General features: G+C 35.8%; 1 protein-coding gene across 9 annotated transcripts in view; it reads left to right on the top strand.

Annotated features, from left to right (window-relative positions):
• QSER1 (glutamine and serine rich 1) overlaps positions 1–14,398 on the top strand; it is an 88,109-nt gene that overhangs the window by 60,825 nt on the left and 12,886 nt on the right. For all 9 annotated transcript variants that reach the window (XM_085011476.1, XM_085011475.1, XM_085011480.1 and 6 more), the window contains 5 exons: positions 6,275–6,603; positions 7,519–7,635; positions 8,639–8,772; positions 9,877–10,094; positions 13,008–13,145. In XM_085011476.1, coding sequence (XP_084867602.1) covers positions 6,275–6,603; positions 7,519–7,635; positions 8,639–8,772; positions 9,877–10,094; positions 13,008–13,145 — 936 coding nt within the window. The remainder of the gene's footprint in view (positions 1–6,274; positions 6,604–7,518; positions 7,636–8,638; positions 8,773–9,876; positions 10,095–13,007; positions 13,146–14,398) is intronic.

Genomic DNA, 14,398 nt, shown 5'->3' with positions numbered 1-14,398 from the left:
ACCACGCCGTGGCTCTGTTCCTCTGGTTTCAATTTATAATGCTCTCATTGTCCTTTCTAAACAGGTTGTGACTTCAGTTTTTATTTCCTTTTTAACCCTAGAATTATAAGAATGATGGGGTTTGCCTGTTTCCTAGTAGGTTTTGGTTTTGGTGGTGTTTTGGTATTCCTTTATTACTAATTTACGGCCCTCTTGTATTGTGGTCAAGGCAATATGGCTTAAGTAATGTCTACATTTTGAAATTTATGGATGCTGTGGCTGTGGCATAGGCTTACAGCTGTAGCTTCGATTGGACCCCTAGCCTGGGAACCTCCATATGCTGAGAGTGCGGCCCTAAAAAAAAAATGAAATTTATGGAAATTTTGTTAGTAGTTTGATAAACAGTCAATTTTTATAAATATCCCATGAATACCAAGTGCAAATAGATTTTATTGGTAATATTGTTCAAGTCCTTTATATCTTCTTGTTTGTTTAATGTAATTAGTGACATCAGGTTTTTTAAGAAAATACATGTGTATGTGTTAGAAGTAAATGATAGGTCTAGAATTTTCTTTAAACTACCCCCAAAAATATAAAAGGGTGGCAGAAAAGGTAAAAGAAGTATACCAAAATGTTTGTGGTGGAGTTCCCATGGTGGCGCAGTGGTTAACGAATCCGACTAGGAACCACGAGGTTGCGGGTTCAGTCCCTGCCCTTGCTCAGTGGGTTAACGATCCGGCGTTGCCGTGAGCTGTGGTGTAGGTTGCAGACACGGCTCGGATCCCGCGTTGCTGTGGCTCTGGCGTAGGCTGGTGGCTACAGCTCCGATTCGATCCCTAGCCTGGGAATCTCCATATGCCGCGGGAGCGGCCCAAAGAAATAGCAAAAAAAGACAAAAAAAAAAAAAAAATGTTTGTGGTTATTACACCTGAGTTGTGTTTTATGAAGGTTTGTATTCTTTACTTTTGTGTGTTTCAAATTTTTAATAAAAATATATTTTTAAATACTTTCAATCCTTATTTGTTTTTAGATTGCTCGATCTGTTGATTCCTGAAAAAGGTGTGATAAAGTATGCAGCTGTGTTTTGCTTTTCTAATACAGTTTACTTGATTTTTTATTTTTATTTTTATTTTTTTGGTCTTTTTTGTCATTTTATGGCCCCATCCACGGCATGTGGAGGTTCCCAGGCTAGGGGTCAAATCAGAGCTGTAGCTGCTGGCCTACACCACTGCCACAGCAATGCCTGATCTTTAACCCACTGAGCAGGGCCAGGGATCGAACCCATGTCCTCATGGATACTAGTCGGGTTTGTTAACCACTGAGCCATGACGGGAACTCCTGCTTGATATTTTGAACCAAGTAATTGGGTATATCATTTTACTACAGTTAAATTTCCTTTTATCATGATATCTTTTTTCACATTTCCCATTTTCGTTTTTAATATTGCCATTCTGATCTTATCGTAAGCAATTTTAGTATGTTTTCCTTATCTCTCTTTCTTTCAGAACATTTTTTTCTGTGAAATATATCTAAGCAAACACTGACTATTTAAAACACTATTTCTTGGAGTTCCCGTTGTGGCACAGTGGAAACTAATCCAACTAGGAACCATGAAGTTGAGGGTTTGATCCCTGGCTTTGCTCAGTGGGTTAAGGATCTGGCATTGACATGAGCTGTAGGTCGAAGATGTACAGCTAATGACCTGATAATTATTCATCTGTATTTCCTTAGCAGGCCTCTCCCTTTGATTGGGATGAATCATGCAAGTGTATAATAGTTTAATTTGGGGTACAGAACAGGTGTGCTGGCTCGGGACAGCTGCTAGACCACCCAGCCTATCCTCTCTGTAATTAGAATAAGGGAGAGCTTTACTCTAGTTGCCAAGCACTATAATTCACTTATTTCCCTTGCCAATCTGCTTTTCCATTTTCTTCTGTTTCATAGGTCTGGATTTGTCTCAAGCTCTGATTTGATTTCCTCTCAACCCCTCCTGTAGGCAAGTAGAGTTCCGTTTCTTCAGGGAACAATATTTTGACCTATCATCAAACCACTCTTGCTGCCTACAGCTCAGCATGAGCAAGGGGATCACTGGCCTTCCTTTTTTATTTATTAATATATATTTTTTTATGTTTGTTCATTAGCTCTACTCAAAATTACCACTGCAGTGCCTCATGCTCTTTGTATTTGTTTCTCAACCTGGAATTTCTCTCTTAGCTCTAGCCTTCCAAGCCCCTTTTTAACAGCTTTGTTAAATTATAATTCACATACCGTAACATTCACCTATTTAAAGTACACAATTTAGTGACTTTGAAGAGTTGTGTAACCATGGCCACAATCTAATTTTAGAATTTTTTCTTCCTTCCTTCTTTTCTTTCCTTTTTTTTAGAATATTTTCATCATCCAAAAAGAAACTGGCAATAAGTCATTCCCCACACCTACACTCACACTCAGCCATAGGCAACCACTGATCTATTTTCTCTATAGATTTGCCGTTTTGGGGCTATCTCATGTAAAAAGAATAGTATAATATTTGACCTTTTGTGACTAGCTTCTTTGATTTAGCATAATGTTTTCAGTGTTTATCCATGTTGTAGCATGTATCAGTGTTTCATTCCTTTTTATTACCAAATAATGTGGATATACCTTACTTTGTGTATCCATTTATCGGTTGATGGACATTTGACTTTTTTTTCCCCTTAGTGGCTATTATGAATAATGCTGCTGTCAACATTCGTATACATGTATTTGTGTGAAAATTTTTTAAAAATTTATTTCTCTGTAAAGTGGAATTCAGGACTAGAATTCTTTGGTTATGTGATAACTCCATGCTTAATAATTTGAGGAACTGCCAAACTGTTTTCCAGATTAATTGCCCCATTTTACATTCTTTCTAGTTTCATACATGCCTGCTAGCATGTTATTGTCAGTATGTTTTTATAGCCGTTCTAGTAGGTATGAGATTGCAGTTGTCTACTGAAGTTGCCTTGATTTAATGACTCATAATGTTCAACAGCCTGTCATGTGCTTATTGACAAATTTTATTTCTTCTTTGGACAAATAGGTTCCTCACTCACTTTCATAAAATTTATTTTAATGAAATATAGTTGATTAACAATTTTGTCGTAGTTTCTGCTGTACAGCAAAGTGATTCAGTTATATATGTATATATTATTTTTCACATTCTTTTCCATTATGGTTCATTACAGGATATTGAATATAATTCCCTGTGCTATACAGTAGGACTTTGTTGTTTATCCATTCTATATATAATAGTTTACATCCGCTAACCCCAAACTCTCAATCCATCTCTCCCCAGTTCCCCCGCCCCCCTCAGCAACCACAAGTCTGTTCTTCGTGCCTGCCTATCACACATTTTAATATGCCATCATATCATAAAGCCTAGCCATGTTGCTCACTTTTCATATTGGGTTATTTGTCTTTTTTATTATTGAGGTATAAGAATTCTTTATATATTCTGGATAAAAATCTCTGGTAAATATGTGATTTGTAAATAGAGTTTCCTATTCTGTAGGTTATCTCTCCACTTTTGTGATGGAATCAACTGCAACACACATTTTAAATTTTGATGAAGTCCAACATATTTTTGTTGTTGTTGTTGTTACTTGTAAGGTCATAAGGGAGTTCCCTGGTGGCCTAGTGGGTTAAGGATCTGGCATCATCACTGCTATGGCTCAAGTTCGATCCCTGGCCCAGGAACTTCTGCATGCTCTGGATATGTGCCCCAAAAAATATCTTGAAGATTTATGCCTATTTTCTTTTTTTCCTCTTTTCTGGCCATACCTACAACATACGGAAGTTCCCAGGCCAGGGACTGAATCCAAACACAGCTGCGACCTCTGCCACAGCTGAGCAGTGACCTGAGTCACTACAGAGACAATGCCAGATCCTTAACCACTGTACCACAGCAGAAGCTCCCCTGTTTTTTTTCTAATAGTTTTATAATTTTAGCTTTCACATTTAAGATTGTGATCCACTTTCCAGAGTTCCCTGCTGGCTCAGTGAGTTAAGGATCTGACATTGTCACTGCTGCGGCTTGGGTCACTGCTGTGGCATGGGTTCAGTCACTGGCCCAGGAACTTCCACATGCTGTGGGTATGGCCAAAAAAAAAAAAAAAAAAACTGATCCACTTTTAGTTAAATTTTATATATGTTGTGAGGTAGGCATCCAACTTGATTCTTTTGTGTGCAGCTCTCCTATCCACTTGTCCCAAAACCATTTGTTAAAAAATCGTTTCATTCTTCCCCTATTAATTTTTTTGGGCACCATTGTTGAAAATCAGTTGATCATAAAGATAGAGTTTATTTCCAGACTTTCAATCTACTTTTTTGGTCTGTACATCTAACCTTATGCCACCATCACACTGTCTTAATTATTACTAAAGCTTTGTGGTAAAGTTTTGAAATTTCTAAAATTTGAGTCTTCCAACTTTGTTCTTTGTTTTCAGGATTATTTTGGCTATTCGGATTCTCTTATATTTCCATCGATTTTAGGAATAGTTTGTCAAATTCTGGAAAAAAAAATGCAGCTAGGATTTTTATAGGGATTGTGCTGATTCCTTTAATCAATTGGGGAAGTATTGCCATCTTTACAACATTGAGTCTTTTGATCCATGACCATTGGATGTTGTTCCACTTATTTAGACCTTTAATTTTTTCAAAAATATTTATAGGTTTCAGAGTTTAAGCTTTGCACTTCTTTTGTTAAATTTATTCCTAAATAGTTTCTTCTTTTTAATGATATTATAAATGGAATTTTGTTCCTAAACTCATTTTTTATGCTTCAAGTATGTACAAATACAGTTGGTTTTTAATATATTGACCTTGTATCCTGAAAACTTGCTGAATTTATTTATTAGTTCTAATATTTAGTGGGTTCCCTGGGGTTTTCTGTAGACAAGGACATTTCATATGCAAATAGAGAATTTAATTTCTTCAGACATCCTTCTTAAGGGGAAGCATCTCATTTTTTACTATTAACTATGATGTTAACTATGGGGTTTTTATAGATTCCCTTTATCAGGTTGAAGAAGTTCCCTTCTATTTTTAGGTTATTGAGTGTTTTTATCTTGAAAGTTTTAAATTCATGATACTGAATTTTGCCAAACACTTTTTCTGTACCTATTAAGATGATCGTATGGTTTTGCTCTTTATCATATTAATATGGTGATTGATTTTTAGCTGTTGAGTTAAACAAGCATCCCTAGGATAAAATCCATGTGGTCATGCTATATAATTCTTTTTATATCTTGGTATATTTGATCATGTTTTGCTGAAGATTTTTGTGTTTATATTCATAAAGGATACTTGTCTGTAGTGTTTTCACGATGTTTTTGTCTGGCTTAGGTGTTGGAATAATATTAGCCTCAACTTGGGAAGTGGTTCCTCTTATTTTTTGGAGTTTATGATGGATTGGTATTAATTCTTATTTAATTATTGATAGAACCTACCTGTGTACCCACTTGGGCCTGTGCTTATCTTTGTAGGATTTTTTAAATTTATTTTATTCTCTTGCTATTGGTCTGTTCAGATGTTAGATTTTTTCCTTGAGGTTTTTTTTTTTTTTTTTGGTAGTTTGTGTCTTTCTAGGAATTTGTCCATTTCATCTTATTTGTTAGCATAGTTTTTTTTCTTTCTTTTTTCTTTTTATGGCTCACCTGTGGCATATGGAGGTTTCCAGGCTAGTCAAATCAGAGCTGTAGCCACAGGTCTGTGCCATAGCCACAGCAATGCCACATACACCACAGCTTGTGGCAACACTGGATACTTAACCCACTGAGCAAGACCAGGGATTGAACCTGCGTCCTCTTTGATGCTAGTCAGATTTGTTTCTGCTGAGCCACAGTGGGAACCCCAGCATACAGTTTTTTCGTATTACTACTTTATAATCTTTTTAATTTCTGTAGCTTCTAGAACTGTTTCAAATTATTTTGCAGGTGTTGTTTTTGTTTTCCATTTGCAAGCAGCTTCTCTTCTAGGAATTCTTCACAGCTTCAGTCCACTGACCCTTCCTTATCTTGCATCACTTATTCTTTTAAAAATATTTTATACTATCTAAGTGGAACTAGGGGGTGACTTTAGGTCGATGGAAGTTCTGTCATCCAGATGTAACTGTCACCACTTTGGTTCTTGGAAATTAACAACTACTCTTTAATTTCATTGTTTCAAACAATTTGATGGCAAAAATAATCATCTTTCTTTTAAACAATGCAGACTTTACTCACAGCAAGTAAATGTTTAATAGTCTGTATTATTGATTTGCATTTGCTTGATCTAGTTTCAGAAGCCCTGCAGGTGGCAACTACTAGCCCAGCTGCCAACACTACCGGTACTGCTACTACTTCCTCCACCACTGTGGGTGCAGCTAAGCAAGAATCTCTCTACTCTACTTCATCTACAGTAAATAGCCTGGAAAATATAAACTCTGCAGAACCCCCAAATCCCATCGAACTTGATGGTCTTCCTTCAGATCAGTATGCAAAAGGACAAGACACTGTAGCCATAGAAGGTTTTACAGATGAAGAGAATACAGAAAGTGGAGGAGAAGGCCAATACAGAGAGCGCGATGAATTTGTGGTAAAGATAGAAGACATAGAGACTTTTAAGGTGATGTTAATATTCACAGTTATAAAGGTCATAGTTTAGTGGGCATGCCTTATGATATAACCTTTATGATGACTTTTAATAGCATGCATCTAGCTTGAATTACAAAAGATTATATTTTTATCATTCTAATTGTTAAATAAAATCAAACTAGTAGAAGTCAGATATTTTGAAAAAGAAAATAACCTAAAATAATTTTAACTCATGTCTGAGTTTTCTGTATTTCTGGCCAATATATTGCATTAGGTACTATTATTTAGAGCAGTTTCAAAATATAATTTTTTTCAAAGTTCCCAAGTCATTGTGTTAGTAGGGATTTGGAGAAAAATGGTTATTTATCTAATTTAAAATTTTAAAGAAAATAACAATAATATAATGTAAAAGTAGAATTAGACTTTTTTCATAATTTCAAATTGTAAACCATGCTTAGAATTTTACAATTTCATCTAAGAAATTTTTAGCTGTGCTTAAGAAAACTTATGGGGTTTTGTTTGCTTGCTTTTGATTTTATTTTTTAATCAGAGTGGAGAAGAATGGTATTAAAAATGCAATAAAGAACATAACATTTAAATTATATATATTCCTTCTATTCACAATTAACTATTAATATTTAGGCATATTTGTTTCTGGTTGTTTTGACTGTATACATACTATTAAAAAATTGCATAAATAATGTATGACAGTACCATTAGAGGAAAACTTTCCTGCTATACAAAGCTAATGGGTTTGTACTCTCCACTTCTGGAGGAATTTAAGCAGAGACTGAGAGAATTTAAGCAGAGCTTATAAGAATTATTGCAAAAGTTCAACTAGGTAAAAGATAAACAGTTAAGCTAGATAGGTCTTTAAGATTCCTTAGATTCTCTAAATCTAGAATATGTTGCTAGTTTTTACAAATGTGATCAATTCTTATTACAGGAAGCTTTGAAAACAGGAAAAGAACCCCCAGCTATTTGGAAAGTACAAAAAGCTTTATTACAGAAATTTGTTCCTGAAATTCGAGATGGGCAAAGAGAATTTGCTGCTACCAACAGTGTAAGTAAAATGCTTGTTTACATTAACCTTCCTATTTTTTCACAGTGATCCTGGGTAAAATATCGAATGATGTAAATTTAAACGTATTTTATATTGAGAGTTTCTGCTGTAAATTAGCATAAAATTTGAACTACCGAGTATATAATACTCTGATTTTAAAATAAAATCAATGTCTTCTTAAATTGCTTAACTTTTTTGGTTTTTTTGTTTTTGTTTTTGCGCTTTTTAGGGCCGCACCTTCTGCATATAGAAGTTCCCAGGGTAGGGGTTGGAACAGAGCTATAGCTGCCATCCTATGCCACAGCCACAGCAATGCGGGATCCCAGCCAAGGCTGCGACCTACACCCCAGCTCATGGCAACACCAGATCCTTAACCCACTGAGTGAGGCCAGGGATCGAACCCACTTCCTCATGGATCCTAGTTGGGTTCATTAACTGCTGAGCCATGAAGGGAACTCCCAAACCTTTCTTTTTTAATAAAGGGAAGGAATTAGTTTTAGTCTATGAAGAATTCACATGGACTTAGAGGTTCTTATATTGATTATTTTGCCAGTCAATATCCTGATTTGTCAAGAAGACTTACAGAATTGTTCTTTTCTACTTAGGTCGTTGTTTAATTGCATTGAGTAAGTAAGCATCTGATGATTAGCCAAATGAGATAGCACCTGTGTATGGACTTGCAGTTAAGAATGAGGTTGGGGAGCTCCTGCTGTGGCACAACAGGATTGGCAGCATCTAAGGAGCACTGGGACGCAAGTTCAATTCCCAGCCCGGCACAGTGGGTTATAGATCTGGCATTGCGCAGCTTTGGCTTAGGTCGAGACTGTGGCTCTGATCTGATCCCTGGCGGCTGGGATCATTTTTACTGAGAGTGCAATTAGCCTAGCCAGAGCTGCATTTTGAAAATCTTGAAGGATGACTACGTGATAGAATTAGCAAGCCAACAAAGTAATGTTTTATGTATAAAATGTATAATTGTGTAACTCGGTGTTTCTTTGCTTAGTACCTTGGATATTTTGGAGATGCAAAGAATAAATATAAAAGGATATACGTGAAGTTCATTGAAAACACAAACAAAAAAGAGTATGTCAGAGTGTGTTCCAAAAAACCAAGAAATAAGCCTTCACAAACTCTCAGGTATTTATTATCTTATGTAATATATTTGTTGTAATTATTGGAGAGCTTATTATTGGTGATGTCTTGTACAAAAAACTACATCAATTAAAGAGACTGATTTTTTTTTCTATTATATACAAGTCTGAATTCAGTGCCTGATGTAATAAATGACTCCTTTTGAAGTAATGAGGCAAGAACTATAAAGCCCATGGCTCTTATGGTGAGATGGGTACCTTTTTCTTCCCTGAATCTTTTTGGTGTCCCCCTAGTATAGTGAAAAAATTGGATTTAGAGTCAAGAGGTTTGAATCCATCTTTTTGTGACCTAGATTAAGATAACCTTTCTAAAGATCCTTTTTTATCCATAAAGTAAAAATAATAAAGAAATATCAAATTCAAAATGAAATAAAATTTAGGGAAAAACTATAAGACCTGTACAAGTACAGTGGAATTGTCATCATATATTAATGTGACTCTGGGTTGTTTGGAGCATGAATTTGGAAGACAGATGACTTAGCCACATTCCTTTTGCTCTTTCTGGGAAAAGGGATGGAACCTAGATATTCTCAATCTAGTGCTGAGAAGATCTAGTTTAATTAAGATTCCAACTTACTGAATGAGGCCCACCTTATTTTTATGATGGAATTTTGTCCACTCACTTAAATCTGCAGAACTAGTGTACAGCAGACCTTCTTGAGAGGCTCTAGAACAGATGCAGTTGAGATTCCACATCAAAACCTGGCACCATCAGAGCCTGAGAATTTCTGATGGTCAGAGCTAGATGTATCAAGGGTTTATCATGCATTACTTCTCGAAGTCCATTGATCATCTGTTGTACAGCCTCATAGTCAGGAAAATGAGATCATAAAAGGAGGGAAGGAGTGGAAAGAGAATTAGGAAGTGAATTAATAGTCCCTTAACTGAATATTGAATGTCAGTGGTTAAAGAGTATATTTAAAGATAATTTTGGGGGAAATCACCGTTGTTATGTGTAAGACTTGGACTTTATATTGGCGGGGTAATTAAGTAAACTTTTCTTCACCAGTGTTTTTCAAGTTTTTTATCTAATTTATTTTAATTTGACTAGATTTCAGTGTGTTAATGAAGTCTGTTTGCAACATTGCAGAACTGTTCAGACAAAGCCAAGTAGTAGCAGTAAAACTTCTGATCCTCCAACACCAAAAACTACGACGACAAAAGCCCCTTCCATAAAACCCAAAGTTAAGCAGCTAAAAGTAAAGGCTGAGCCACCACCAAAGAAAAGGAAGAAATGGAAAGAAGAATTTTCATCATCCCAATCTGACTCATCTCCTGAGATCCACTCTAGTAGTAGTGATGATGAGGGTGAGTTCTCCATGAAATGAATACTTCGATACGCTTAGGTTATCCTCATGAATGGAGAGGAGCAGTGGATACTGACAATTCAAAATATATGTATTTTTCAGGGAATTTAGCTACCGAATTAAATTCAGCTTAGGCATATAATTGCACATGACTAAGCTAGGTAAAACACTTCTCTTTTATAATGTGAGGAAATGGGAATGGAGAGCAATCATCACACTTTTTGACCTCAGAACCCTTCTATACTCTTAAAGACTGTTGAAGACATTAAAGAGCCTTTATGTAAGCTACATACGTTTAAATTTACTTCATTAGGAATTAAACCTGAGATAGTTATAAAACACAGGAATATACCAGTAAACATTTCATCAGCCATCAAACTTGTTGTGTAATATATGCAAGAAATTTCCAGCAATTCACTAGTCTAGAGCAGAGGCTGGCGAACTACAGCTAGAGGGTGAGATCTGATCTGCAGCCTATTCTTGTAAATAAAGTTTTACTGAAATACCAATTCACTTACATATTTTTATACAGTTACTTTCCCACTACAGGACAGATTTGAATGGTTACTACAGAGAGCATATGACCATTAAAGCCCCAAATATTTACCATCTAGCCCTTTTATAGAAAAAGTTTGCTGCCCCTTCTTTTAGAGCATACATTTGAAGATGGTCAGGAAATGATGAAAGAATGATGGAAGACTATGTATGCCATGAGAAAGCTAAAAAGCTTGGGAATCCTGTAAGCAAGGGGGGGGGTCCTTAATTTAAATAAGGGAGCAACATGGTAAAATCTGAATTTGAATGATGAAACATGATAGTTCAGATATAAATTGAAAGTTTGCACCTAAATTGTGGCAGCAGGGATGGAGGAGAGGGGACAGACAGGTTTGAGGAACTCAGGATGTAATCTTGGCAGAACATGAATGATGAATTGGATGTCGGGGGTACTGTTTAGATTGATGACCAGGATGGTTTCTGACAATGACAAGTATTATTTCTTGGGAGCTGATCTTAGAGATTACTTGAACAGAAATAGAATCCTGGAGTTCCCATCATGGCACCAGCAGAAACGAATCCAACTTGGAACCATGAGGTTGCAGGTTCAATCCCTGGGCTCGTTCAGCGGGTTAAGGATCCAGCATTGCTGTGAGCTGTGGTGTAGGTCGCAGACACAGCTCGGATCTGGCGTGGCTGTGAGCTGTGGTATAGGCTGGCAGCAACAGCTCTGATTAGACCCCTAGCCTGGGAACCTCCATATGCCACGGGGTGTGGCCCTAAAAAGACAAAAAAAGAAATAGAATCCTAATAAAAATTCTTCTTCAATACCAAAGTTTACTTTAAATGTACTATTTATAAAGAAGGAGTTCCCACTGTGGCTCAATGGTATCAGTGGTGCCTCTAGAGTGCTGGGACACAGGTTCGATCCCCAGTCTGGCACAGTGGGTTAAGGATCTGGCGTTGCTCCAGCTGTGGCATAGGTCACTACTGCGGCTTGGATCTGATCCCTGGCCCAAGAAATCCATATGCCGTGGGGCAACCAAAAAAAGAGGGAGGAAAAAAAGAATTTATAAAAAATTCATGTATGTGTGAATGGTGCATGTAATTTTACAGTTAGCATTCTTGCCTACTGTTTAGAATAAAGAAGTTTGGGTTCTGAATTTGCACTCAGTTATTTATACAGCTTCTCAAATGACAATCAGGGTGAAAATTTTTTTATTGGTAATTTGAGTTACCACTAGGTGTCACTAACACTTAGGCAGGCATTTTAGAAGGTAGATGTCAATAATAAATTTATAAGCTGTTGGTTTTCAAACTATTTGTTTTGAAACTTCTTTAAACACAACTGTATTTTCCTAAACTAACTATTTTAGTTAGAAGAATAGCACTTTCATATTTGCTTCTATATTCGATTTGTTACTATTATTTTGGTTAACATAAATGAAGAAAACCCATCCTCACATTAGATATGTAGTTGGGAAAGGGAGGAGTATTTTTAATTAACGTTTTCAGATAATTATGGATATTTTTCTTAATATTGAAAGAAATTTTTATTTGATATACTTAACAAATGGTGGCTTCTTCAACATTTTGTGCTTGTTACATTAAAATCTACTGGTTTGTTTTACCCTTTGAAGTATCTTTCATCCATAAATGATTTTATAACATTGCTTATTGGTCATATGAAAATATTTGTTATTAGCTCATTGATGTACATATTCTATTTGACTTTTTCCAGTTTTAAAAATGATGAAATGTATGTAACATAAAATCGTCCACTTTTAACCATTTTAAAGTGTATGATTCAGTAGCATTAATTATATTCACACTGTTGCACAACTATCACAGCTCTTTATTTCCAAAACTTTTTCATCACCCCAAACAGAAACCTTCTAACCATTGCAGAATAACTCCTCATTCATCCCTCCCCCAGTGACTGATAATCTCTGGTCTACTTTCTGTCTCCATGAGTTTGCCTACTCTAAATATCTCATGTTAAGTGTTTTGGCTTATTTCACTTAACATAATGTTTTAAAGGTTCATCCACGTTATAGAGACTCTATTAGAACTTTATTAGTTTTTATGGCTGAATAGTTTATCCACTGTATTTTCTTTCTTTATCTTTGTATCTATTGATGGACACTTGGATTGCTTCCACATGTTGGCTATTGTAAATAATGATGCAGTGAACATTGGCATACAAATATATGTTTGTATCCCCCTGTTTTCAGTTCTTTATATACCTAAGAGTAGAATTGCTGAGTCATATAATTATGTGTTTAACTTTTTTGAGGAACTGCCAAACAGTTTTCCACAGTGGTTGTTCTGTTTTATGTTCCCACTAGCAATGCATAGGCTTCAAGTTTCTTCTAATCCTCACCAACACTTGTTATATGTCATCTTTTCTCCCTCCCAGAATTTAATCCTCCAGCTCCCTTTGTCACTCGTTTTTTGAACACAAGAGCCATGAAGGAAACCTTTAAGAGTTACATGGAATTGCTTGTTAGCATTGCTTTGGATCCTGACACAATGCAAGCCTTAGAGAAGAGCAATGGTACAGTCTGCTAAGTAGTATTCTTGGTAGTACCTCCTGGATCTTTTTTATTCTTCTCTGCTAGTTGCATGTTTAATATGTGGTTTTAATAATAGACACCTATATGTTGTCAGTTAATAAACTGTTTATATATTGATTCTATAAAATGTGGTGAATTGTTTGAATATTTGAACAACTTTGTATTAATATATTTTGTATTGATTTCTACTCATGAAGAATATGTAACAGTGCAGTAGTTTCTTTCAATTCTAGATTGTTATATCATCCTCATAATATTTCACTAAGTGTCTGTTACATGGAGGGGCTAGATGTCAATATGTTAATGATTTCTAGTATTGGAAAGATGACCAGATAATAGTGGTATAAAGATTAAAATTGTATGTTTGTGTCCAATAAAAAATATATCACAGAGTAATTATTTTCTTATCGAATAGTGGTAAAACAGTAAATGCCTTACATTATATTTGTTAAATTATTCCTTTTTACTCTCCCTTTAGCAATTTTTTTATTATAGTAAAATAGTGAAATGGACATGGAATAAACTGGTAATTTGTATTTCTAAGGTAGCTCACTAATGTTTACCCTTCAGCTACTAGAGAATTAATTAATCAGGGCAGCTAAAGGAGAGAGTGAAAGTATTAATGAGCCAGTTTCCATTACCCTTGTATCAAAACGAATTGAACCGACTAGGAACCATAAGGTTGCAGGTTCGACCCCTGGCCTTGCTCAGTGGGTCAAGGATCTGGCATTGCTGTGAGCTGTGGTGTAGGTTGCAGATGCAGCTCAGATCCCACGTTGCTGTGGCTCTGGCGTAGGCCAGGTGCCACAACTCCGATTAGACCCCTAGTCTGGGAATCTCCATATGTCTCGGGAGCAACCCTAGAAAAGGCAAAAACACAAAAGAAACAAAACAACAACTAAACGAATTGAACAAGTATAAGATCAAAAAGACAATAACAAAGATAGTAACAATGTACTTCAACAGAAGTGCCTAATAATATGTATTGTTTTATTATTTCCACATATTTTGATGTACATTATTCTCTACTAATCCCAGAACAATTTAGACAGACTTTTTTTTTTTTTTTTTGGATAAGAACAATGACACTCAAAAAGGTTAAGTGACTTGCTTAAGAGCCCACAACTTACAAGTAGCAGAGAAAGGATTAAAATCCAAGGTCTTCTGATTTCTAGTCTTGCTTTTTTGACCATATAGTCAGAGACAGTAATTCATACATCAACCACTGTAGAGC

The sequence above is a fragment of the Sus scrofa genome, chromosome 2 (assembly GCF_054392235.1).
Source record: "Sus scrofa isolate SSC_HxYL_T2T_F1_AM1 chromosome 2, Sscrofa_HxYL_maternal_Yorkshire_Landrace_v2.0, whole genome shotgun sequence".
NCBI classification, from domain to species: Eukaryota; Metazoa; Chordata; class Mammalia; order Artiodactyla; family Suidae; genus Sus; species Sus scrofa.
The sequence above is the reverse complement of the archived record's forward strand: the minus strand, read 5'-3'. Positions and strand labels throughout refer to the sequence as shown.